Raw genomic sequence first — 26,418 nt, 5'->3', positions numbered from 1 at the left:
AATATCTGGCAGGGTTTACAGGAAAAGGCAGGTTTAAATTGATTGTCTCTGAAAATGGCCAGCGCCAATTAGCGGTGCGCTGGCCCTTTAAATCTTTTGAAGCCGGCGCGCACTCCCTAGATGTCGGGAACCCGCGAGCACGGCAGAAGAAGACAAGACAGGAGCTTGGACAGGTAAGGTGCGCAGGAGGCACGCCAACGGGGAGAGAGGAGCATGGGTGAGCCCGCGGCCCACGATATGGGTCGCGGGAGCACCCGTGACAGTATACGTGGTCTCTGACCTTATATATATTCTCTCCTGCTGTATTTTTGTACTTAAGCTAGCTGTCATTCTGTATTCTGGTATCTTTGAACCTTTGTCTGTATTTTTGACTTTTGCATGATGATTTTGTACTGCATTGTCGTTTTGGTTTAGACCTGTATTTGGCAACTAGCCCTCTATGTTTGTATTTTCTTGTCTTTGTTTCTGTGTTTACAATTTAAAGTGGGTAGGGAACATCGACTAGTTGTCTACCTACTGCCTAGGGTAGGCTGAGCATGTAGGCAGGGACGGCTGGGAAGGGAATTTAGTCTCAGGGCACTCTGTCTCTGCCTCATCAGTCTGTTCCCTCACCCTGCTTAACACTACCCTTATGTACATGTAATCAATCCTACGCATATCATATGTGAACTAGGCGAAACTTTAAAAAATGCTTGTAAAATATTTCACAACAATGTATATAGTTGCCATGTGACGCAACTTCCCTGAAATGTGAAATGTACATATGAAGTGGGTAAATAAACTAGATGCTCAAACTAGCCAAGTCTTTAAAGGGTTAAACACAAGGTTTGCTAGAAACCAGGAAGCTGAAGAATAAGTCTCCACCACATCCATTCAAGAAAAAGTTATTAAAAACATGAGGAATAAATATGGACTAGAACTGATGGAAATATCAGCTGGATCTTAGGGTCACCATTCATTCAGGTCCAGTGTAATAGCTCTGGGTCTTTTGTGGATATTTTTGCCATTTTTTAGTATAAATCTCCCATCTTTCACTCTATATATTTTCAACTCATAAAAGATTACACTAAGAAATGATTTGTCATGTGATGACTCTGGAATAAATGAAGTGCTAATCGCTTGCACAATCTGTGAGTCCAGGTAAAATTAAATTCCCGGCTAAGATGAATGAACTCCAGCTCTAAGTCACTGAGGCACAAAACATGTTCATAGACCTGTGAGGATTTATATGAAAATCAATGCCCTAAGAGTGACAAAGCCCTGATAGCGCAGAATTCCCCTGGAGCTGGATTTTTAAATCTCAACAAAAATGACCTTTTCAAACCTTAGTTCAAGGGAAAAAAAATGCATCCAATAAAGTATCAAGCCACATAAAGACACTGTACATGTCCGGGACTCTATGAACTTAAAAGGACAGCGGGATCCGGTGTATATCTCCAGGATTATAGAACAACACAGAGCGGTGCTACGAGAAAAGTGACTCTACAAGATAACAGGACTGGTATTCAGGAAGGCTCAAAGCATCAATGTTCACATACAGGATTATTAGACATCACAGTTTCTTCCTTGGATCGGGTACTTATTATGATCAATGCTGTTTAATTTGATTTTAGGTTATTATATAAGTGCATGTGACTGTGTAGTTCTTGTGCTCTTATTAAAGGTTATTCAGAAAAATATTGATAAACACTTATAAAATAAATTGCCTTACCGCTGAATGTACAGTTTTTCTTCTTCAATACAGTCTATGGTTATAGGAGTCTGTGGACCAGTGGACCCTCTGGGCCACCATGGGAGATGGAAATGCTACTAGCCGACACCCGGGACCAGTGTCTAAGTGGCACCTGGTCTTCTCCAGAGCCTGTCGCAAAGCAGAATGGTCTTGCTGCGACAGGTTGCCACCAGGTTTTTCCATGAGTGTCACTGGGGTAGCAGGACATAGTCCAAGCCTGGGATGATAGCAGGAGTACGGCTTGGAAGGATGAGCTGGAACTCACAGCAGGCAGGAGCTGGCACACAACCCAGGCAGAAAGGAACAGACGGGTCCTTGATGACACACTGAAGACACAAAGGCATCAGGAAACACTGAAGACACACTGAAGACATGAAGGCATCTGGAAACGCTGAAGACACACTGAAGAAACAGAGGCGTCTGGAAATGCTGAAGACACACAGGAGCATATGGGAATGCTGGAGGAGAACAGGGACCGACAGATGTGGAGACACCGCATATATACTAAGGGAAGTGTCACCCAGGACCCTGAGGTGTCGGTGTCTCCTAGACCTGGAACTGACACCGTTCAGGCAGAGGTTTTGCTGGAGACATCTGGAACGTCCCTTGGCCTTGAGTTGGGCTTTGTCAACTTGGCTGGAATGGCTCTTGGAAAGCAGCAGACTGGAGCAGCTCCGGAAACCCAGAGACTTGCAAGGCTTTTGGAAAAGCCGGAGACTCTGGAGTGGCTTCTGGGAAATCCGGAGACTCTGGAGTGGCTTCTGGGAAAGCTGGAGACTCTGGAGTGGCTTCTGGGAAAGCCAGAAACTGGAGTGGCTTCTGGGAAAGCCGGAGACTCTGGAGTGGCTTCTGGGAAAGCCAGAGACTGGAGTGGCTTCTGGATAAGCTGCAGATTGAAGTGGCTCTTAGGAAGCCAGAGACTGGAGCGGCTTCTGGAAAGCCACAGACCGAAGCAGCTTCTGGAAAGCCGGAGCCAAGCAAGGCAGATGTGAAAGCCAACCTCAAAGTTTCTGGGGTTCAAGCAGCGCAGAGGCGATTCTGCCTAGTTGTTCTTCCCAAAAAGTGAGCAGACGGGACTGCTGGGGGACCACTCCGGATAAAACAGCCAGCAAGTGATAAGAATCCTTGCCGGAGACCCTGACCCTGGCAGAGTCCATGGCCGGAACTTGCTGTAACAGTACACAGACAAGAGAACTAGATTCTCTGTGGGAAGAGTCTGGGTGGAGGAGTCTGTGGACCAGTTCACCCTCTGGACCACCGTGGGAGATGGTACTAGTCGACACCCGGGACCGGAGTCCAAGTGGCACCTGATCTTCACCAGAGCCCGTCGCAAAGTGGGATGGTCTTGCTGCGGAGGGTTGCCACCAGGTCGTTCCACAGGTGCGACTAGGCCTGCGGTGGCAGCCAGGGAAACAGGGATAGCAGGACACAGTCCGAGCCTGGGATGATGGCAGGAGTACGGCTTGGAAGATGAGTTGGAACTCATGGCAGGCAAGAAGGCAGGAGCTGGTACACGACCCGGGCAGACAGGAACAAACAGGTCCTTGAAGACACACTGAAGACACGGAGGCGTCTGGAAATGCTGAAGACACATTGAAGACACAGAGGCGTCTGGAAACACACACAGGAGCGTATGGGAACGCTGAAGACATTCAGGAGTGTATAGGAAAGCTGGAAACTATCTCACGCAAGTTCAGCAACAGCTTAGGGAAGCTTGGTATGGAAACCACAGAAGTTCCTTTAAGCACAGCGAGGCAGGAAGGGAGGTGCTGGATTATAAGGGTGAGGCCAGATTAACGAGCTCCAATCAGGAGGACACTGGCCCTTTAAGGCTAGGAGAGCTGGGGCGCCCTAGTGAGTGGGGATGCGCGTGGCCTGTCGGGAAGCAGGAGCGTTGGAGAGGTGAGTCCGTGCCGGGGGTTTGCCGTGCCGCACAGAGAGCAACAGGGGTTGTGGGTGAGTATTGAGTCTTCATTCCCTTCTCTACCTTGACACCATTAGAACTTTTTAAAGATTCACTTATACTTGACATAAGCAGTGACTGCCTACTGGGCCCTGTACACTGTAAAATACAACAAGGACGATTTATTATGGCTTCTCTGCACACAAATCTCCCCCTGCACACTACTTCGGGAGTGTCTGGGTGGAGAACGGGATGGGTGGGTAGGTGCGTGAATGCCCAAGCCGCCGTAACCCTATAGTCTCCCGCATAGAAAAGCGATGGAGACTGTAGCTGGCCACTTAGTAGATCAGGGGGCTAGGGGGATTTTACGACTGGAGTTTAAAATGCCATTACTAATAAATATGTGTTCTCTTCTGTTTTCTTTTTTTTTAAAAAATGTTCCGTCTGTTAACTCTATTTTGCAGTTTGATAAATGTTTAATGTCTCTTCCTTATGTATAATTATATGCTCTTTTCTACATTCGTGGTAAAGGAGGTACAAAATGCTAAGGATTTAGTTGACTTTCTAGATAAGAAAATGGAGACGCAAAGCAATATACACTTCAGTACCTGAAAAATCAGTAGCTGCTCAATAAATTCTGAATTGTTTATGTAACGTAGTAAACTGCAGAATAAAGAAAACTTGGAATTCAAAAAGGAAATTTTTAATCTGTTAATGATGGAGGCATTTTTTGTTGCTTTTTCCCAAAACTTTTGAGTAAACTTTTTAAGTTTTTGTTGGAAGCAACTATTTCACCTTTTATGTGACTTCGACGGGAAGGGAGTGGTGCCACGTCATGGTGTAGGCTGGCATGGTCCTGCACCAAGTGCAGGCTATGTGTCCTGTGAATACGCCCTCATTGCTAAAGATATATCAAGAGGCCAGAACCTGTAGATATATCTTGCGAGGGCCAACGGGCGGGGACAGTATCAAGCAGTGGTGCACGGAGCACCAGCTCTGAATACATCTGCCCCAAAGTATAATGGAAAATTGTGTAACTTTTCATTGCACAAGCAATATTAATTATTTGCTGAAAGTGGACATCCCCTTTAAGTTACAGAGGTTTATGGTTTAAACCCCAGCTGCATAATGGCATATTTTGGGGTTTGCAGTTGCTATTTTAGAAGAGACCTGACAGAGGCGGTGAACAAAGCAAAGCCCAGTTTTGTTTACATTCTTTTTATATTTTTGCCAACTTACAGGCGACCCTAGTTACAAACGGACCTCTGGGTGTAGGTAATTTACTCTACTTTAGTCTTAGGTTACAATAAACAGCTATAACAGTTATCAAAGGTGTCTGCAATTAAGCTTTATTGTTACTCCTGGTTGTGATGACAACCCAACATTTTTAAAATCCAATTGTCACTGAGACCAAAAAAAAAATTGGCTTGGGTTACAATGATAAAATATACAGTTCCGACTTACTGAATACAAATTCAACTTAAGAACAAACCTACAGAAGCTATCCTGTACATAACCCGGGGACTGCCTGTATATCAAAAGTATAGTATATGATAACAATAGAATATAAAAAGTAAATATGACATTAAAACATTTTAAAAAATGTGAATCAATACCAAAAATAAAAAATACAAGACAAGAAATTGCTCAGATCAAATAGAATTTCAAAAAATATATAAAAATATCACTCCGACTTGGACACAGCTTTTAAAATACAATTTATTTTGCTCAGTACAAGGGAGGTTGAAACGGTGGGAAATAAAACAATTGGGAAAGGTAATTCTCCGAGGATTAATAGGTTGGGATAGAGGAAAAAAAAGAGATATTACGAACGTGATGATGAAATACATCAGGGGAATAGAGAGGTAAAAGATAGATCACTGAGCCCTGGTGAGTTACTAGACGTTACTATCCAGTGTATGAATCTCAGACTTCACAGATAATTGTTATATTCTCCGACTGCACCTCCGGCCGTTGATCACACAAAAGCAAACTCCATAGTCTGAGGTGACATATCGGGCGCAGATAAATCTTTTATTACGCCCAATGTAAATATTTTCGACTCTCTAACATTGCATTTGCATATTGTTTTGTCTCGCTACTATTGTGTCACATGATACATGACCTTACACATAATGCGGGGGCCGTGTTATCACTGATAGCATTTCTCTATGGTGAATAAAACATGTGTTTATGAAATATGTTTGTTTCCTCTTCTTTCATTCACTCCATCTCCCATCCCCTATTATTCCTTGTTGCTGCCAGTCCAACAAGATTAATACATATGTATGGAAAATTCTGAATCTTATTGGCCAAACAGTTGTTCATTCTCTGTTGATTGTATTTGACTTATCTCCCCGTTACCTTTATATTCATGATATGCGCCCTTACATGTTTACCGTGGCTAATTCAAGTTCAGTAGATACGGTTTCAGAATAGGCAATGAGAAAACAAAGACAAAAAATATTTTTCTATGAGAGGTGTTTTTTTTTCCTAATTCTAATTCAACCATTAGAAAAAAACTAGAAATACTCACCTCTGCTCCTCTTTATCTTGATCTCAACGTCGTCCTCTGCTAGTCTTGACACGCCAGGATTACCTAGAACAAAAAGTTAGAATTAGCAGCACGGAACTTGGGGACAGGATGTCCAGCGCTCCGAGCTGCTAATTATGCACCTCCTTCTCCCGTGCTCCCAGCAAAAAACAGAGGAAGGCAGTGCACCAGCGACACATCTGTACCAGCTGTGCCACCTCCAAGTGTAAGAGAAAATATCTTTCTCAGAGTGTTATGAGAACGTGAATGATAGGTATTTTCATTTCAACCTGACAGCAAATTCATGTTGCTATTGTTCAAAAGTTCTGCATAGAAGAGTCACATTTTCTCCATGAAAACTGCCTCCTTCTTTTGATTTACAGCTCAGCGTTTCTTACTATCTCAGCATGAGTAGACAGGAACTCCTCTTACTGACCACTTCCTGTCCTTACCAGAATCCTGTCCTGGGGAATTTAGCATTGAGCACTGTGTAAGAAACTGCAGATCTTGCCACTATTTCACACATCACGCGATGGGGCGGAGGCAAGTAGCATGGGTGGAGCCAACATAGACTAAGACAGAAAAAGTTTGGGGAGAAATCTTACTGGAGGGAGGAGATTGTCACGGTTGCTCCTGCAACCCACATCCCGGGTCACAAGCACACCCGTGCCCTCTCCATGCTCCTGCTCCCGTCCCGATTTCCCAGCCCGCATGTCCCTGTCACCAGTGCTCGTAGATTTAAAGGGTCAGCGCACAGCTGACTGTTGCTGGCCATTTCCTGGAATTGAATAAAAGCCGGCCTCTCCCAGCATTCCCCGCTGGATCTTTATGCTATATTCCTAAGAGAAAGCTTGTTCCCTTGCCATTTATCTGTGTATTGATCTTGCTTTGTGACCCCAGAACTGTTCCCATTTACGCTCCTCCACTGCCAGCCCTGACCTTATGCTCTGCCTATGACCCTGAAACTTTGCCGCCTGTTTCGACCTTTTGCCTGTCCACAGCCACGGGTTTGCCTGAAGATTCTGTACCTCGCCTTGGCTGCCACCGAGGACAAAGTCGCACCTGTGGAACGACTTGATGGTACCACGCAGCAGCAAATCCAACCCTCTTTGTGGCAGGCTCTGGTGAAGACCAGGTGCCACTTAGACTCTGGTTCCAGGTGTCGGCTTATGTTATTGTCTGCGGTGGTCCAGTGGGTCTACTACCCCTGAAGCCTGAGAGTAAGATCAGGCCATGGATCCCGCCAAGGTACCGCTGTCTAAACTGGCTGATCTTATGACCATTGAGGTCCAGCAGTCCCAGCAGATTGCCTTGCAGGGAGAACAGCTTGGTAAAGTCACAGCCACGTTGCAGCAACTGATGGCTACTCAGCAACTGCGGCTCGTCCTGCTACTCTGGTTAGCCTACCTCCGAACCTCGGCTGAGACTCTCCATGCCGTCAAAGTATGATGCAGACCCCAAGTTGTGCAGGGGCTTTATCACCCAATGCTCCCTGCACATCAAACTTATGCTGTCTCAATTTGTCACAGAACAGTCTAAGGAAGCATTCATCATCAGTCTCCTCTCCAGGAAGGCCCTGGCCTGGGCTACTCTTCTCTGTGACAGTGATGATCCGGTCACGTCTACTCTCACAGCATTCCTCACAGAATTCCGGTCTGTTTTTGAGGACCCTGCACGGGCGTCTTCAGCTGAGACTGCACTGCTGAACCTGTGGCAAGGGGACCCTGGCCTCTGAACTCACCTGAAACGATGAAACCCTGACTGCAACTTTTAAAAAGGGACTTTTGGGTCACTCAGATTTTTAGGAGCAAGAAGAAGAGACAAGTCTCGAACAACCGCAAGCCCTGGTTTGCCTCGCTTGGCAACTGCCTTCCAAAGACTGCTTCAGCCTCCTTTCGTGTCCGTGGCAGATGAACCTATGCAAGTGGATAGAGCTCGGCTGTCTCCCAAGGAATGTTCCAGGTGTCGTCAGGAGGACCTTTGTCTGTATTATGCCCATCGAGAACATTTCTTTGGGGCTTGTCCTGTCCATCCTCAGCGTCCGGGAAACCCCCACACCTAGGGTTCTAGGGGGAACCGTCCCTAGGTGAGCTTCTCCATGCCTGAACATTCAGTTTCAGGTTTCTGCTTTCCTGGACTCTGGTTCTGCACGGAACTTTGTGGATGCTGCACTGGTCTCCCAGCATCATTTCCCAGTGGTCCGCCTCAAGAAGCCACTGGTCATCTCCTTGGTCAGCGGTCAAGTTCTCTCCGATCCGATCCGTTACTGCACTAAGCCTATTTCCCTGCAAGTCGGAGCTCTACATAAAGAGCAACTGTCTTTCTATGTGCTATCTCTTTCCACCTCATCCCTTCCGTGGTTGCAGCTCCACGCACCAGTCCTTAACTGGAAGATGGGGGAGATTCTTCATTGGGGACCAGATTGCCAGTCTCGCTGCATGGTGGTTCCTCATCCAGTATCTGTCTTGGCCTCTTCCATAGCTCTCAAGTCTCTAGAGCAGTGGTGGCGAATCTATGGCACTGGTGCCAGAGGCGGCACTCAGAACCTTTTTTGTGAGCACCCCGGCCATCGCCCCATGACACCAGACAGGACTCAAAGAATCTTCCTGCAGTTCCAAGCAACTTAAAAGATGCTGCTTTCAGTCATATATTTAAGTGACACTTACTTCGCTACTTGTGTATGTAGGAAGAGGAAGAATGAGTAGACAGGGCCGAATTATCTTTGGAAGACCTTCTGCTGGCCCCACAATTCTCTGTGTGCAGAGGGACACTGGAAAGAAGCTAAAATGATGCAAATGTTCCATCTTGTAATAATTTAATACTTTAATTTTTGGTTGACACCTCGCAATAAATAAGGGGGGTTTTGGGTTGCAGTTTGGGCACTCGGCTGCTAAAAGGTTCACATCACTGCTCTAGATGGTCTTCCAACTTGCTATTGGGAATTTGCTCACATATTTTCCAAGAAGCAAGCAGAAACTTTGCCACCACACTCTCCCTATGATAGCCCTGTTGATCTGCTGCTGGGTGCATCTCCTCACCAGGGTCAGGTGTACCCCTTTCTATGCCTGAGACTGCAGCAATGTCACACTATATTAAAGAGAACCTGCAGAGGGGATTTATATGTAAATGTTTCTTCTTCATGACCTTCTTGTGATCCTGCCAAGTTTTTATTGTTCTTCAATGGCCACATCCGGTAGGACTATGTGCAATACAGAGATTCCTGGGCTTTGCAAACTATTATCTGCAGTTTATCTGGCACTTCTCCACTCTGATATCACCTATTGTGGTGCTCACCAAGAAGGAACGGCAATCCCTGTGTCTGGCCTTCGGCGACCGAAGAAGCCTTCTCCAGATTAAAAACTGCTTTTGCCTCATCTCACTCGGCCCGATACAGAGAAGCCCTTTTATCTGGAAGTTGATGCCTTCTCAGTAGGAGTATGGGCTGTGCTCACCCAGAAAGGGCCCAAAGGCTGAACTCTCACTTGTGGTTTTTTCTCTAAGACTTTCTCCTCCGCAGGGAGGAATTACTCCATAGCACATAGAGAATTACTGGCCATCAAACTTTCTCTGGAAGAGTGGCGCTATCTTCTGAAGGGAGCTCACCATCTGGTCTGCATACATACAGATCATAAGAATCTCCTATATTTCCAGACTGCTCAACGTCTCAACCCTAGGCAAGCCCGTTGGTCACTCTTCTTTTCATTCACTTCCATCCTGCTGATGCCCTTTCTTGTGCCTCTGATGTCATTGGAGAAGAACCGGCTCCTCGGCATATTATTTCTCCAGAATAACTGGTAGTTTTTGCTCCCGTGGATCTTCGGCACCTTCGTTCCTGGCAAGTGTTATGTCTGTCCTGCACTTCGAAAGAGGATATTGACTTGGGGACATTGCTCTCATGTGGCTGGGCAACCTGGAGTGCAACGCTCTGTGGCCCTCATTTCCCATTTCTATTGGTAGCCTGACCTGGTCAAAGATGTTTGGGATTTTGTGGGTTCCTGCACTTCCTTCGCTCGTAATAAGCCATCTCGCCTTAAACCAGCAGGTCTGCTAATGCCGTTATCGATGCCAGCCACCTGTGGTCGCACGTGGCAGTGACTTCATCATGGACCTTCCGCCTTCCTCTGACAATACCATCATCTGGGTGGTAACTGACCGGTTTTCCAAAATGTCCCATCTTGTTCCTCTTCCAGCTCTATCGTCTGCTCTTTGCCTTGCCAGTCATTTCTGCTATCTCATCTTCCGTCTTCATCGACTTCCTCAGCACATCATTTCTGATCGAGCGGTTCGGTTTGTTTCTAAGTTCTGGCGATCCCTGTTCATCTTCACGGTTCACCCACAGTCGAATGGTCAAGTGGAAAGAGTGAACCAGACTTTGGGCTGCTATCTCCGCCATTTTGTTTCTGCCCGTCAGGATGACTGGTCCAATCTGTTTCCATCGGCAGAATTATCCTATAACTTCCTGGACTCTGAGTCTGCTGGTGCAGTTCCTTTCTTTATTGTCTACAGATGAATTCCACGCACACCTCTTTCTCTGTCCGTTCCCGCAGAGGTTCCTGCGAAAAAGAGTTAGTGCAGGACCTCAAATCTATCTGGGAACAGACTTATCAGTCTCTACTTCGGGCCCCTGCCAGCACCAAGATCCAGGCCGATAAGAGACACAGGCCTGGATCTCTGGGTGACAAGGTGTGGCTATCATCCAGATACGTGCGGCTGAATATCCCTAGCTAAAAGCTTGCACCACATTTTCTGGGGCCTTTCGAGGTGGTGAAGCGCATAAATCCTGTGGCATATAAACTCTGCCTTCCTTCCACAATGAGCATCCCGAATCTTGAACCGCTTCTCTCGGCAACCTTCTCCTCCTGCTCCTAAGACTGACTCCTCTGATGTCTTTGTGGTAAAGGAGGACCTAGACATAAAGAGAGTGAGAAGACAGTGAGAGGTAAGCAGTCCTTCCTTGTTGACTGGAAGGGGTTCGAGAGCATGGGAGCCTGAGGATAACATTCAGGACCGTAATGGATCTTCGTGCTATATGCTATATATGCTATAAAGCTTGTTCCTTTGCCATTCATCTGTGTATTAATCTCCCCGGACCTGTTCCTGTTTATGCTCCTCCTCTGCCAGCCCTTAGCTCTGACTCTGGACCTTTGCTGCCTGTCTTGACCTCCTGCCTGTCCACAACCAGGAACTTGCCTTCTGACTCTGTAACTCGCCTTGGCTGCCACCATGGACAAAGTCGCACCTGTGGAGCGACCTGGTGGTAATGCCGCTGCAAATCTAACTCGCTTTGCGTCGGGTTCTGGTGAAAACTGTGTGCCACTTAGACTACGGTCCCAGGTGTCGGCTTAGATCATTCTCTGAGGTGGTCCAGTGGGTCCAGCACCCCTGAAGCCTGACACAGATTTAAGCTTGGGCGCCTCCTGCACTGCTCTTTTATACACTAGGCACAGGGGTGTGTGCAAAGGTTATTGTGCCTGTTCTTGATGTCAGGTTCCCTTTAAGAACTTTATTAATACATTTCTATTTTCTTCCTGCAGATATGTCACAGTCAATTATATCCAAACAAGTAAAATGAGCCCACCTGCACACAAGTGCACTCTTACAATAAATTCAGCGCAAATGTCAAGATAATACCGTGCATTCCAACTAATGGCAAGGAGCATCGTGTCAGTTCTTCTCTTCAATACCTCGTGATGACTTAATGGAAGACGCAGCTGCATAATTTATGCTATACATTAAATCCCACCTGTACGACCGCATAATGTATTCCAACAATAAAAGAAAACAGTGTGCTTATATTGGAAGATTTTCATCTCAGATACTATTGATACCAGTCATAGATTAGGCAAACATTAAACATTCACCTCCGCAGGCACGTGCATCGCGCGCTGCCAAGTATCATACCCCATTCACAAACTCATCCACGTGACGGGCTCTATCCGACCAGCCCCGCTTTAACCCTTCCAGACCTCCCCCGTTGCTGGAAACAGTTAAAACTCCCAACATCAGCAACGTCACGATAAGCATTGGCATTCAAAAATCTAAAATATGTAGCGGAAATCTGCCTAGGACATGCCGGCTGCGGATGTGCCTCCGTCCTATCTGGTCTCTTTTCATGCAATATAAAACAGGACAAGCTTGTACTTTTCTCTGGATTGATAAATATTTCAAGAGGCGGCATCAATAATTACTGCATGAGAGATACATAAAATTCTATTTTTAACCCCCCACCCCACCCCAAATAATCGGAAGATCTGGTACAATGTGGGTTTTATGATAAGAGACCTGAACATTCGGATGCTCCGGTATAATAAACATCCCCCTCCACGTTATAGAAAGGCGATAACACCCGGTGTTCAGATCTTAGCATTGCAGCTCGGACTCGCTCGGGGTTCATGGTTGATTTTATAAACCCTGCACTTTCCACCCAAGTGGCAATGACACCGGCTTTTACTGAAGCCATATTACTCTTAAAAGAGCAATTTAGTTGCATGCACGGCTATTAGGCTCAGGCAGCCGAGCTTTGAGCTGTCAGTGCTTCTGCTTCTCATCTGTTTTGACCGAGCCTAGCATATTTTCTCTCTCGTTCCTGCTGGACACAATCATTACAGTTTTTATATTTGTCAATCAATCTCTGGGTGAAAACAAAGGGATATACCCTGAATATAAGCAAAGTGACGAGAAGAGATGTGCATTTTCCTGGCGTGAACCAGCAGCAGTGCTCGCTGCCTGCTCTGTGCGGTGATGAAACAGGAGCAGTGAGCAATGTGCTTTACCTCAGGGCTACATGTTTGAGATATTGCTTCGACATCCAGCGATGGCAAACCAACTGTGTGCTCTGATTCTTCAGTGATTAATGACTCCACTCTCCGATCGGGGGGAAAAAAAAAACGGGGGAATTTGGAATACAAGGAGAATGTTAGGAATATTGTGAAATGAACATCTGGACATGTTATCTTCACTGAAAGACAGGACCATCACCCCTCAACTTATCTTCATCCTTCTGCTCCTATTCCATGGTGGAACTTTAAGTAAGGTTAGCAGGACCAAAGGCAAAAACTGGAAAGGGGGTAAGTTGGAAAAGTTTATTACTATATAATACCAACTTACTGCTGGTTCTATTGACTTGGGATGGAGATGCCAAAGGTTTGGAAGAGTTTGGCTTTCATGAGAGATTCCTCAGTGTCTACTCGCACCTGTAGACTTGTCATGTTGCGTTGACTTTGTGAATTTGAGCAGATTATGGGGCCGGTTAGATGTTGATATCCTACGATGCATCTAATATGTCTTGTAAATGTTAGCAAAGCAGGAATTAGGAGCGTGGTGTGATCTGATATCTATGTATTGTCATTTAGAAGCTGTGAATTCCGGAATGCCAAGAGCAAGATTAATATTCCGGCACTGATCTGATTTTAGAGGTAAATTAGATTGACCTTATTAAAAAGAATTGCACATAGAGGAAGAGATGGCTAATGCTTTGTAATATTAGCATTGCAGTCAGCTTAACTTTTGTCTAAATGGAGAGCTGTATGGATATGGTGATGGGAGGAAAGTCAAATATTGGAGTTGTGTCTGAGGCTTAACCTTGCATTCTTCTCCTGAACATCTCAAGGGTTAAACAACTCGTATCTATGGCTCCTGCTATGTCGGGGTGTTTTCTATTAGAATTCTAAGAGTAATTCATGTCATTTTCTTGCACACAAGGATCTTTCTAATGGCTGTTGTTATCATGCTATGCGCCGTTCGTTTTTTCTCTATCCCCGTCGCTCTGTGTAGTGATATAAGGTTAACGAGAAGCATCAACATTAAAGAAAGAAGTTTTAATAATTTATAGCAACATCCCAGCAGCAGCAGTCACTCACACCCCTCCTTTCTGGGTTTCCTTTGTTGCATTAGGGCGCTGCAAATCTTTTACCTACAGTACTTCAATGGACAACTTCCAAGAGCCACTTAGCCTGTGCTGCTAGGGCAAGGGGATAATAAGATCAGTAAAATGTAAGACCTGAGAATCGGCTGAAAAGTTGTCGTTTTACTGCAGTTCATAAACAAATGGATACATTATGTTTTAGGTTTATGGTTCTATATAGAGGGCCATTTGTCTAGTAGTAAAAAAAAAAAGAGAGCTTAATGTAGATCTCATATACAGGCTGGATGGGTAGAAAAAAATAGCCATTTATGAGACTGGTTTGTATTACTTAGAAAGTTTGGCAAATAGCATCTTTACTCATCTGTCAGAAATGTTTCTAGTGAGAGCTCCTTTCAAGAATGAGGATTCTTAGGCAGAAGGTTCCATTGAAAAAGCTTGAAAAGGCTCTTACATCAGCTGATACTTCTGCTTGAAAGGAGTCTTACAAAGATAAGAAAAGGTTCTCAAAAAAATGTGGCACAATCTTTCGGAAAGGCTAGATGTCAAAAGCTGGCTAAAGATCAAAAAAAGGCTCTGACACTGGCTCCAACATCTCTCGAAAAGGCTCTTAATTGGTTGGAACTGTTGCAAAAAATGTTGGAATGGTGTTAAAATGATGGAACCACTTTGAAAGGGTTCTGGCCATGTGACAGATTGTTTCAAGAGTCTAGAAAAGTTTTTTAAACCAGATATAATATGACATAATTTAGGCAATATTCTTATAGAAGCTTTCATTGAAAACTCTTAGATAAGTGGGTACATGCCTCTGCTTGAAACCATCCGAAAAGGTTCTAGTAAATAGTGACACAATCTCTAGGAAATGCTAGATTTCCCAAGCTGATCAAAAAAATAACTCTGACATTTCTTGAAAGGCTCTAAATTGGTTTGAACTCTGGCAAAAATGATAGAAAACCTTTGAAAGAGTTATGACCAACTGTTACAGTGTTCCAAAAGTCCAGAAAAGTTTATAAACCAGAAATAATATATTATATATTCAATATTCTTATAGAAGCTATAAAACCTCAAAAATGCTCTCAGATTAGTGAGTATATGTCTCTGCTTGAAAACATTTGAAACGGTTCTAGTAAAAAGTTACACAATCTCTAGGAAATGCTACATTTACAAGCTGGCTAAAGATTAAAAAAGGCTCTGAAACTTTCTCCAACATTTTTTGAAAAGCTCTAAATTGTAGCAAAAACTTTGAATAGCCTTAAAGGAAATCTACCATTTGTTTTTATGCATTGTGAACCAAACCTAATGTAGCTACAATGATGCAGAAACATATCTTGTTTTATCCCTGAACCGAGTGGTTTTGCTGAAAAAAGGAATTATAATATTATGATAATGAAGCTCTTACACTAATTATGCACTCCTCCAGCATGCAGAAGGATGCCTTATCCCACCCCATCAGCCTTCCCAAGAGCCTGTGATGTCATCTAGCTTTCCAGTATCCTGCAAATCATTATGCTGCAATGTCATTCAAGGGAATGCTAGGTGCAGGGTGGCTTCCGTACATAAACACATTACTTCCACAAACACAGAGCTGCCTGCACTGTCCAGACAGGACTAATCAACCAGAGCTGGATGAGTCATACACAGTGGTTGGTGCAGTGGTTGATTACTTCTCCCTGTCAGGAACAACACAGTATTCTCGGCTTATGCTGGGCAGGACAAAGCTGGAGCAGTGCATAATAAGGATAAGAGGAGAGCACCCGGGCAGCCACTGGAGCGTCAGAGCCTCATTATCATAATTTTATAATTGTTTTTTCAGCAATATGTTTGGTTCATAATGAATAAAAGCAACTGGTAGATTTCCTTTAAAATGATGGAAAAACTTGGAAAGGGTTACAACCATCTGTTGCGGATATTCAAGTGCCTATAAAAGTTTTTAAACCAGACAAAAATCACATTATATATTCAATATTAATATATAAGTTTAAATTGAAAAAGCTTTAAAAGGCTCTCACATTAGTGGAGATGTGTATCTGCCAGTAAAGGAGTCTAACAAACATTTGAAAATATTCTTTCAGAAATTCTGTACAATCTCTGGAAATGAAATATGCAAATAATCGAAAAAGGTTTTGACACAATCTCTAACATCTCTAGAAAAAGTTTTTTTAATAAATTTAGATTATTGCAAAATTGAAAAACTACTCACTTTCAAAGGGGCATATACATTTTTAAAGGAGTTGTTACATTGTTTGTGACTACTAAAATAAAAGTACTAGATAGGGTGATAGCCAGATTGGACGGTATCTGGGGACCTTGGGTAAAACACCTGGTCTCCCATCCCAGATTCGTGTACAGGGGTCGATCTTCTGAATGTAAATGGTCCTGCTGTTATTTGTGCCCTTGTCCTATGTTATTTCTTCCACTTCTTGTTGTTTGTGTCACTTACTGGTGTCTCGATATACTTTATAGGAAATTACAACATATGATGGACCCTGTGGACCTCACCTTTCAAATTAAAGCATAACTGTAAAGTTACTGACAAAAAAAGTTTTAGCACAGATGGAAACAGCCTTTGATAACAATACCAATGATACCTATATCATGCCGCTGACTTCTTCCTAGCTTTAGATACAGTCTGGTATATCTATCATCCCTTCTTATAAAATCATACTCAGCTATTCCTGAAGTGGGTGGCATTTTCTTGTACATTTAGAGCATTCACATGAATCAGTAAAGCATGTTTGTGAGTCACATGCTTGTGACACCACTCCAGGTCCTAAGGCCTTGTATATGAATCAGGAAAGCATGTTTGTAATTGGTGAGTCACATGCTTGTGACATCACTCCAGGTCCTAAGGCCTTTCACCTGAATCAGGAAAGCATGTTTATAATTGGTGAGTCACATGCTTGTGGCACCACTCCAGGTCCTAAGGCCTTGTACATGAATCAGGAAAGCATGTTTGTAATTGGTGAGTCACATGCTTGTGACATCACTCCAGGTCCTAAGGCCTTTCACATGAATCAGGAAAGCATGTTTATAATTGGTGAGTCACATGCTTGTGGCAGCACTCTAGGTCCTAAGGCCTTTCACATGAATCAGGACAGCATGATTGTAATTGGTGAGTCACATGCTGGTGACACCACTCCAGGTCCTAAGTTCTTTCACATGAATCAGGACAGAATGATTGTAATTGGTGAGTCACATCCATGTGACACCACTCCAGGTCCTAAGGCCTTTCACATCAATCAGGAAATCCATTGTAATTGGTGAGTCACATTCTTGTGACACCATTCCAGGTCCTAAGGCCTTGTACATCAGGAAAGCATGTTTGTAATTTGGCGATCTGAAGCATGTGATGAGTCACATGCTTGTGACATCACTCCAGGTCCTATTTTATTGAACTTATCTCCTACAGCCCACAAGTTTTGCCAGACCTATAATTCTCTGAGAGGTTAATTTGCATAAAATAAAAATGACAGATAACTAGGAAACAGGAAAGCTTATTCAGTGCTCTGCACAATGCTGGTATTTTTATGGGATGATTTGGGATCCGGTAGACCCCCCACCCCCATGCTATTTATTCTACATTGTACTCTTCGGTGTAACTTCAGGTCTCTCTGTATCTAGATTTTTCTGTATTTTCTGACTATAATACACTTCTATACAACAGAAGAAAAGTCTTACTATGATCACCTCTCCTTATTGCTGTTGCCTCTTCCACAATAGGTTCAAGAGGATGAAAAGACCAAGGTGCTGTCGCCATCTGGGAGCAGTTTAGATAGAAATACAGCTTTAATCTCACACGAGTGCTGAAAGGTTCCTGCTCCATTCCAGCTGTATTAGTCTGATATCAAAAGGGCTCAGCAATATATTGTGACTCTACTAATATGAGACACCTTCCATTATCTTTATTGTATATAGACTATAGCTCCTGCAATTCCCTCCGTGCCCCGGGCTGACTAAGGGATAATAGAGGATTGTGGGAGTTCAGTGCCTGTGGAATCACATAGGGCTAAGTAGCTATTCTATAATTGCAATTTTTGGAACTTTATGTAACAATTGTTTTCAATTGGATTGGAAATGTTGCGATTGATGTATGAACGATGCCCTATAAATAGCAGTAAGGAACGTTTATAGTAGATTACAACTTTACGTAAACCAAAAATAGGCATTTTTTCCCCTATAAATCATTATACAACTTCTCTTTGTATTCCGCAGACACATAGGATGCAGTACAGTAATTGTATGTGTACACATGGCTGGAATATCAAGCCATACTTTCATCTTGTATCTGCTATGAGGAACTTGACATCTGACCTTTGGATACACGTTGAATCACAATTTGTTCAATGCTGGTTTATTTTTTTATAATGTTGATTCTTAGATATGGTCTTTGCTGTGATACCAGAGCTTCAGGTACAGGTGGGATAGTGTTATACGCTGTGATAAAACATCCCATAGCTACTATATATGACAAGGACTTCTCAATAGAAAAAGGTATGTGCCAATTGCTTGAAATTTTTTAACTATATATTTGAATCAAACTTTTAGGCTGCGTGGAAAAATTCAATATCTAGAATAACTACCCATAGAGTCCAGATCTTAACATAAAGTTGGGATTGCATAAAAATACAGAAGGATATGGGCAGGTCTAGATCAACAGGACTGCTATGGTTTGTTTTCCAAGATGTTTGGAACAACCTCCCTGCTGAGCACCTTCAAATCCAGATTGTAAGTGTACCTGGAGGAAGACTGAAAGTGGTCACAGTGCATATCGGTTGAATTTCGATTCTCTTTACTTTATTTACTTAGCATTTTGTTCATCGATAAAAAAAGCTATTTCTTTGTGTTGTATTGCAGTTTACCACAATCAATTTCAGTGGTGATAAACGTCAGTTCCAGACATCACCCAAGTAAGGGAGAGAGCTGTTTCTGCAAGGTTGTTACTATGTTCCTCCTATGCCGATTAACCAAATTAGGGCTCATTCATACGGCCGGACTGGGGGCCGTGATCTGCACATGACCGTGTCTGCTCTTCAGCCTATGGAGGGAGGAGGGGTGATTAGCGCTCACTCCTCCCCCTTCCTCCTCCTCCCGCCAGCCCTTCGTCTTTGCCCAGGGTCCGGACACACGGCCGTGGGACTGCCCCCTCAGGCTGAATTCACACTTGCATTATGGTTTTCAGTTACACTATCTGCTTTAGTAGACGCTAAGAATGTTCACCTTCCATTCTCCATTGACTTCAATAAATGAAAGGTTGACTTTCGTTATGATTCTGCTAATGTAGCGAAAAGAGAGAAGCTGGCTACTGCGCCATTATACCCGCTATTTCATAACAGAAGGGGGAATGGAAAGCATGTGTGAACTCTGCCTTTAGTTTTAATTGGAAAATGTGTTATGAAGGAAGAAGTGAATGGATATTTGGATGGAAGTCTTTTTACTTTTCACTTAGTTTGCAATTTATTTCCAGTCAAGGATCAAATACAGTAGATATTATAATAGGTATTGATGAGATCTAATACCCTTTATATGTTTCAATGGCGCCTGATTGTAATTATTAAATGTTTGTGACAATGCGTGGCCTTCAGGAAATGGGTGTTACCTCACAAGAAAGGGGTGTGACTTGTGGGAAATCGTCTATGCACCCAAGATTCTGGCGCACACTTTAGACCAACTAAAAGTAAGTCTAAAGAAGGAACCGACAGTCTTATGCTGCAGAATTCATTATCTGAGGGATAAATCTGGCGCAGCAAAAGACAAGTGTTTTCCAGCTAGAAACTTAGAGACAGTCATGGAGTAATAGTTTGTTGTCCTAACTGACCACAAGAAAGAGGGTCTGATGTCTCCTGCTTGACTTCAGTGGTCATCCAGCAGACGTCCCATCACTCCATCCAGCAGATGTCCCATCACTCCATCCAGCAGATGACCCATCACTCTATCCAGCGGATGTCTCATCACTCCTTCCAGTGGATGTCCCATCACTCCTTCCAGCAGATTTCCCATCACTCCATCCAGCAGATGACACATCACTCCATCCAGCAGATGATCCATCACTCCATCCAGCAGATGACACATCACTCCATCCAGCAGATGATCCATCACTCCATCCAGCAGATGTCCCATCACTCCATCCAGCAGATGACCCATCATTCCATCCAGCAGATGACCCATCTCTACGTCCAGCAGATGTCCCATCTCTCCATCCAGCAGATGACCCATCTCTCCGTCCAGTAGATGACCCATCTCTCCATCCAGCAAATGAACCATCACTCCATCCAGCAGATGTCCCATCTCTCCATCCAGCAGATGTCCCATCACTCCATCCAGCAGATTTCCCATCACTCCATCCAGCAGATGATCCATCACTCCATCCAGCAGATTTACCATCACTCCATCCAGCAGATGTCCCATCACTCCATCCAGCAGATCTCCCATCACTCCATCCAGCAGATGTCCCATTACTCCATCCAGCAGATGTAGGAGCAGAGATAGCTGAGTGCAGCATGCTACATTCAGAGGACTAGTTCTTTGGGGGAATAACCAACCATTTTCAGTAAATCCTCTTAATACATTGATATATCATAAACCTTAGTAGATTTACCCTAAAATGGAAGCATTTTACATCTTGTTGGATACATAAGTGTAAATAGATTTTTTTTTCAGTATGTTTATGCCCTGTGGAGCACATAGCAGTAATTTCATTACCTTCTTTTCTTCTTCTTCTTGTCTCGAATCCCCCCCTCCCCCATTGTGGTTGGTTGTTGCTTCTTCAGCAATTACCCTGATTCCCTCACCCGCTCTTCAATTAAATGATTAAGGATTAATCTTCAGTATACCACACAGGACCTGCGTGGGTCTTCACCATTGCCCTTTCCATATTAACTTTGCAAAGAACTAATTATCAATTTTATGGGTTGACCTGTGAGCACAACATTTATACTACAGTGGCTAAATACTAATGACTTGGCAATAAGTCTGGGCATCCTCATGGGGATATACAGTGGTGGATACATATAATTACACTTGCCGTAATCAAGGGAGGACCAGTCATTAAACACTCTTCAGTAATCACAAAGCCATAGCGCCACTTGTGTAACATTTGCGCCTCCTTCCCATCCCCCTTCCTCCACTATGATCTGCAAAAGAGTCTTCATAATAAGAGAATTAGGGGAAACAATGTATCAGATATTACGACAGACGTTATCAACACATATGGCAAACAGATGAGCATATGGCAGTAATCATTGCAAAAAGTAATTGGTCTCCACGGACAATGTGCAATTCATACATATAGCATCCTGCCATGTAAATTAGAAATGGCGTCAAATCTGACATATTTATTAGGTTTTATGACAAGTTGAAATAATACAATGCCGGAATAATTTGATGTTTCCAACACTTCTCTTGTAATCGGGGGGATGTCTGTTGTGTCGTAGGTACTTTGCGTAGGAGCACAATGTGTGTCCACTCATCTCAATGTTGTACCGAGAATTAATAGTAGTAGCTTCAACTCATAACAGGATCCTCGTAGACTGACCTACAGTTCCAAAAATAAATCTGTTCAATCTTTGATCAATCTGTTCAGTCTGGACAATTTTTCAGGTGTTGTCATAAATGCCACAAATTATTATCAATTATGATGTAACTTCTCTTGGTAGAAAATGGTGGCTCGAGTGAAAGAGAAGAGTTGGGAGAAAGTCTGATAATCAGTACAAAATTGGGGGATTCCGATTTTCTGTTATGTATGGAGGGTTTTAGCCTTAAAGGGGTTTATCATAGTCAAGGGGTTGCGTCTGGGATCGGAAATAACAACAACATACATCTACCCTACATTCTCCTCTGTTTCCCATGTTGATCTACGTCGAGTTATGAGCCTGCAACCGACCAGAAGTTCTGGGGTGTCATGTGACCCTCTTCAATGAACTGTCTCTTCGGACACAGGATATCACATCTTGTGTTGTTGCCTGGTCCAAGGAAACCATTCTTTGAAAGAGGTCGGTCCTGTGACCCCCTGAAACTTTGATTTGGATGAAGGTCGGAAATCTGGAAGTACTGGAGCGATGGAGGAATCAGGAGTCTAAGCAGAGTAAGGTGTTTATATTTTTAATTCCACCAACTACCTGGTCATTAACCTTATTCAAGGAAAATCCTTTAAAGTAGCACATCCATGCACAACTTACTTGTTTGCAACATAATACAAGTGCTTCTTTAGAGGGATTCTCCAGTGACAAACAAGTTAACCCCTATCTAGAGAGTCAATTGTATCTCCATCATACCCTTGTACCCTCTACCATACTAAGCAATCTCCAAGAGTGTCATAGAGATGAATAGAGCAGCTGGTGCATATGTGACTGGCTGCTCTCTTCATCTCAGGGTAAAACGGGGTGTACAATGGACCCCCACCAATCAGTGAGTTAGCCCCTATCCATAGAGTCCATTGTATCCCCATCATACCCTTGTACCCTCTACCATACTAGGCAATCTCCATTAGTGCCATAGAGATGAATAGAGTAGCTGGTGTATATTCGTCTGGCTGCTCTCTGCATCTCAGGGTAAAACGGGGAGTACAATGGACCCCCACCAATCAGTAAGTTTGCCCCTATCCAGAGAGTCCATTGTATCCACGTTGTACCCTCGTACCCTCTACCATACTAGGCAATCTCCATCGGCGCCATAGAGATAAATAGAGCAGCTGGTGCATAAGCGACCGGCTGCTCTCTTCATCTCAGGGTAAAACAGGGGGTACAATGGACCCCCACCAATCAGTAAGTTTGCCCCTATCCAGAGAGTCCATTGTATCCCCGTTGTACCCTCGTACCCTCTACCATACTAGGCAATCTCCATCGGCACCATAGAGGTGAATAGAGCAGCTTGTGCATATGCAACCGGATTCTCTCTTCATCTCAGGGTAAATCGGGGAGTACAATGGACCCCCACAAATCAGTAAGTTTGCCCCTATCCAGAGAGTCCATTGTATCCCCGTTGTACCCTCGTACCCTCTACCATACTAGGCAATCTCCATCGGCACTATAGAGGTGAATAGAGCAGCTTGTGCATATGCGACTGGCTGCTTTCTTCATCTCAGGGTAAAACAGGGGATACAAAGGATCCCCCTTCTTGTTATCTGTAGAGAACCCATCACTGAGAACCCCAGTAATCAGCAAGTTAGTCCCTAGCTCCTCTGGATAAGTCAGACTCTTTTTATACTACATTTTACCTTACTCCCACATACTGTTAACCAACCTAGGCCTATTATCAGTTGAGTGAGTATCTCCAGGTATTTCCAATTTTCCCATTTCCATTTTCTCAATCCATGAAGAAGTTGCTCATCCTCGTTGGGAGTCACTTTCAATGGTTGCATCAAGGATTCACACATACGGTTATTTCCATGTGGTCTGTTGGTGGGTATTTGGATCTGTTGTATGACAAAGACAAAGAAGATCCTAAACAAATAACTTCTTAGGAAAGTGGATAAGGAAACGGATACATTGGTAGAGGACGCATAATATTTGGAATGTTAGACTCTAATTCGTTCGCAACATTTACTCCAAGGAATTGCCAGCGCAGCCTTTGTTTTATTCCGTAAGTTAACTCTAATATTATGCCTTTTTAAGTAGAACTATTAACTTATTCATTGCTTTGAATTTCTAAATTTAGATGAAGTACTGAGATAAAAGTCTCTCCTTCCCAAGAGCCTTTTCAATTAAAGGAATCAATATGTGCCCTACTTTTCCAGGGACAAATTGCAGTTTTCTTTTTAAATACACTTGAATCAGTTCCCTGTGTTGCTCTCAGGCCTCTTACTTTTACTTATAAGCACAATTTTAATTTTTCAAGTCTCTGGGTAGAAGAAAATCCCGTTTGCCAACAGGATTTTTGGATTCAATGCCATTTTTTTTTCTACTGTCAATGGAAAAATTCCCCGCAGGCTGCACATAATTGGTTTATGACTTTATTGACTGCTGGAGTTTGCAATTCGATCTTAAAATTCAGTAAAAGCTTAGTAAATTATTTACATAATTGATGTGAATGTGGTATTGTTTCTTGTAATTATTGCCTGTACAGCATAATGTATAATAGTTATTTAAAGATAATTCTATAGCTTAAAGGAAATCTACCATCAAAATCCATGATGATAAACCAAGGACACTTACTCATAGATCCAGGCACCGGGACTGTGGTAATCTTCTTTTATTTGTTATCTGTAGCCTCTTTCCTTCTAAAATCAACTTTAAAAATTAAGTTAATGAGCCTGAAGGGCTACCCTAGCCCCTCTGTGCTCTGCTTTTACACTGTTGTAACACTGCCGCAGCATGTCTCAGTCTCACCCTCCCCCCCTACACTTATTAGCATGATTTGTCATTATTGTGGCCCTGGTTTATCATGCTTGATTTTGATGGTAGATTCTTTCTGATTAAGGGTCACAATTAGTAATATCCTTTCCTCCCATCACTTACCCCTCTTACTTCTCCTGAACAGAGTGTACCACTGTTAAATTGAAAGTTCTGTATACTCAGTATTAGAATCAAAATTAGTTCAAGGCCTATCTCCAGCTACCTCTGTCGATAAAGGGCGTCTTCCTCCATTTAAATGGGTCTTAACAGAAATGTTCCTAGCAGGCATGTGTTCTGCAAGGAAATCTAGTTTCCTGAATCCGGCTTCTATGTTCTTATTCCCTGCCTGTCCCTTGACTTCATCTCTGAAGTCTTACTCTGCTTTTGTAATACCCTTGGTTATCCCTGACTTGAAACCTGAGCTACCTGCCTTGACCTCTGTACTTTCTATGCCCTGACCTTGGCTTGTTCCTGACTTGTCTCTCTTCTTGACCCATGGTGCTTTATACCATCATCTACTGACTCATGGCTCAACTTCCACAAACCCTAGGATAATTCTTAAGAGATGTAGAAACCTGGTGATTTTTTAATGTAAAGTCCCCATCCCTGCATGGGTGGAATACTAACAAGTATAACTTAGATCTGCCCGATGGGAGTAGTCCAAGCAAAACTTGTTCAGTTGCACAGTGGCCTCACAACCTGCTGCCTGTTACAGATAGATGGATAGATAAATAAATATCAGAAACCTGTTAAAGGATGGGTGCTGTGTCGTATGGTTCCTGGTCTGAACCATTAGTATCTCGATCCACAGAAGAGGCAGCACTCCAAAAATAATGTAAAAACATTGGTGAAGTCTATTCCATGGCTGGATGCAACATTTTGGTGTTCAACATTCTTCGAAAAGAGATAGAAATATAGATAGATATATAAATAGATAGATAGATAGACAGATAGATAGAAGAATAAATACCATAGATACCGAGATATTTTGACAGATATTAGACAGATCAAGTTGATATATCAAGGAATATTTCACCGGGAATTCTGCAAACACTGTCCAAGTCCATTGAAATGTATCAGGCACTGCATGTAGAGCTGAATCAGGACAATTCTTTGTACACCTTAAGGCACATTTACAAGGTTGAAAAGTCAGAATATAAGGCAGAAACCTCAGACAGTATCGCAGTTTTTGACATTTTTCTTTTTCAAATCAAAGAGAAAATGGTAAAGAAGAAACCACAAGGGCAATAGCAGCACGATATGTCAGAACAAACCGGAGAAGAGCATGAGATGCCATGAAACTCCACAGTCCCGATCATTGATATATACTATATTTATATACATACTGATTCTGATTCTTTCCAGGTCTGTGTATTGTTGTTGGCTTTCATTGTACATAATACATTCTCTACCTTGGAGTACTACACAATTATTCCCCAAGGACACAGAAAGACAGGCTTCTCGACATACAGCACTTGTTCATGTAATTCATTTCAAGACAGCATTACATTATCGGCCAATAGATTGGAACAAGACGTTGGGGAGAAGACATAAGTAGTTCAAGCTGTCTAGACTTAAAGGTGAATACAACTTTCTTATGTATTATTACCAACACAAATTCCTTGTCATAAAATAATATCAAGCATCGGAGATTCGTAGGAAGTCGTGAGTATTACGAGTCATTGGTGAGGATCACCAGGGCTACTGGAAGCTCTACTCACTGGAAAGTTTCACCTCTTACAAAGTTTTAGCACTTGTTGATTCATGTCATAATATAGGACCATAGCTTGTGTAGTGATATCCTTCTTGACTTTATTACGTGGACGCCATGCAATATAGATAAATTACATGACCGAGCTGATGGACCATTGTAGGAAGAAGTGGACTTACTATCGAAGGGATATTCCCACTTATTCAGAAGAAAGAACCAAATATCTTATACAGGCAGTCCCTGGGTTACATACAAGATAGGGTCTGGAGGTTTGTTCTTAAGTTGAATTTGTATGTAAGTCGAAACTGTATATTTTATAATGGAAGTTCTAGACAATTTTTTTTCTTTTG

At 43.1% G+C, this 26,418-nt stretch overlaps 1 protein-coding gene across 13 annotated transcripts in view; it reads left to right on the top strand.

The window, feature by feature from the left end:
- Positions 1-12,519: 12,519 nt before the first annotated feature.
- The window catches only part of ROBO2 (roundabout guidance receptor 2), a 766,105-nt gene continuing 752,206 nt past the window's right edge, over positions 12,520-26,418 (top strand). For 2 of the 13 annotated variants that reach the window (XM_072138549.1, XM_072138552.1), the window contains exon 1: positions 12,520-13,235. In XM_072138549.1, coding sequence (XP_071994650.1) covers positions 13,115-13,235 — 121 coding nt within the window. In that variant the 5' untranslated portion in view covers positions 12,520-13,114. The remainder of the gene's footprint in view (positions 13,236-26,418) is intronic. The other 11 variants (XM_072138545.1, XM_072138547.1, XM_072138558.1 and 8 more) reach the window with 8 other exon arrangements.

The sequence above is a fragment of the Engystomops pustulosus genome, chromosome 2 (assembly GCF_040894005.1).
Source record: "Engystomops pustulosus chromosome 2, aEngPut4.maternal, whole genome shotgun sequence".
In the NCBI taxonomy this organism is placed as follows: Eukaryota; Metazoa; Chordata; class Amphibia; order Anura; family Leptodactylidae; genus Engystomops; species Engystomops pustulosus.
This window is presented reverse-complemented; position numbering and strand designations above follow the sequence as displayed.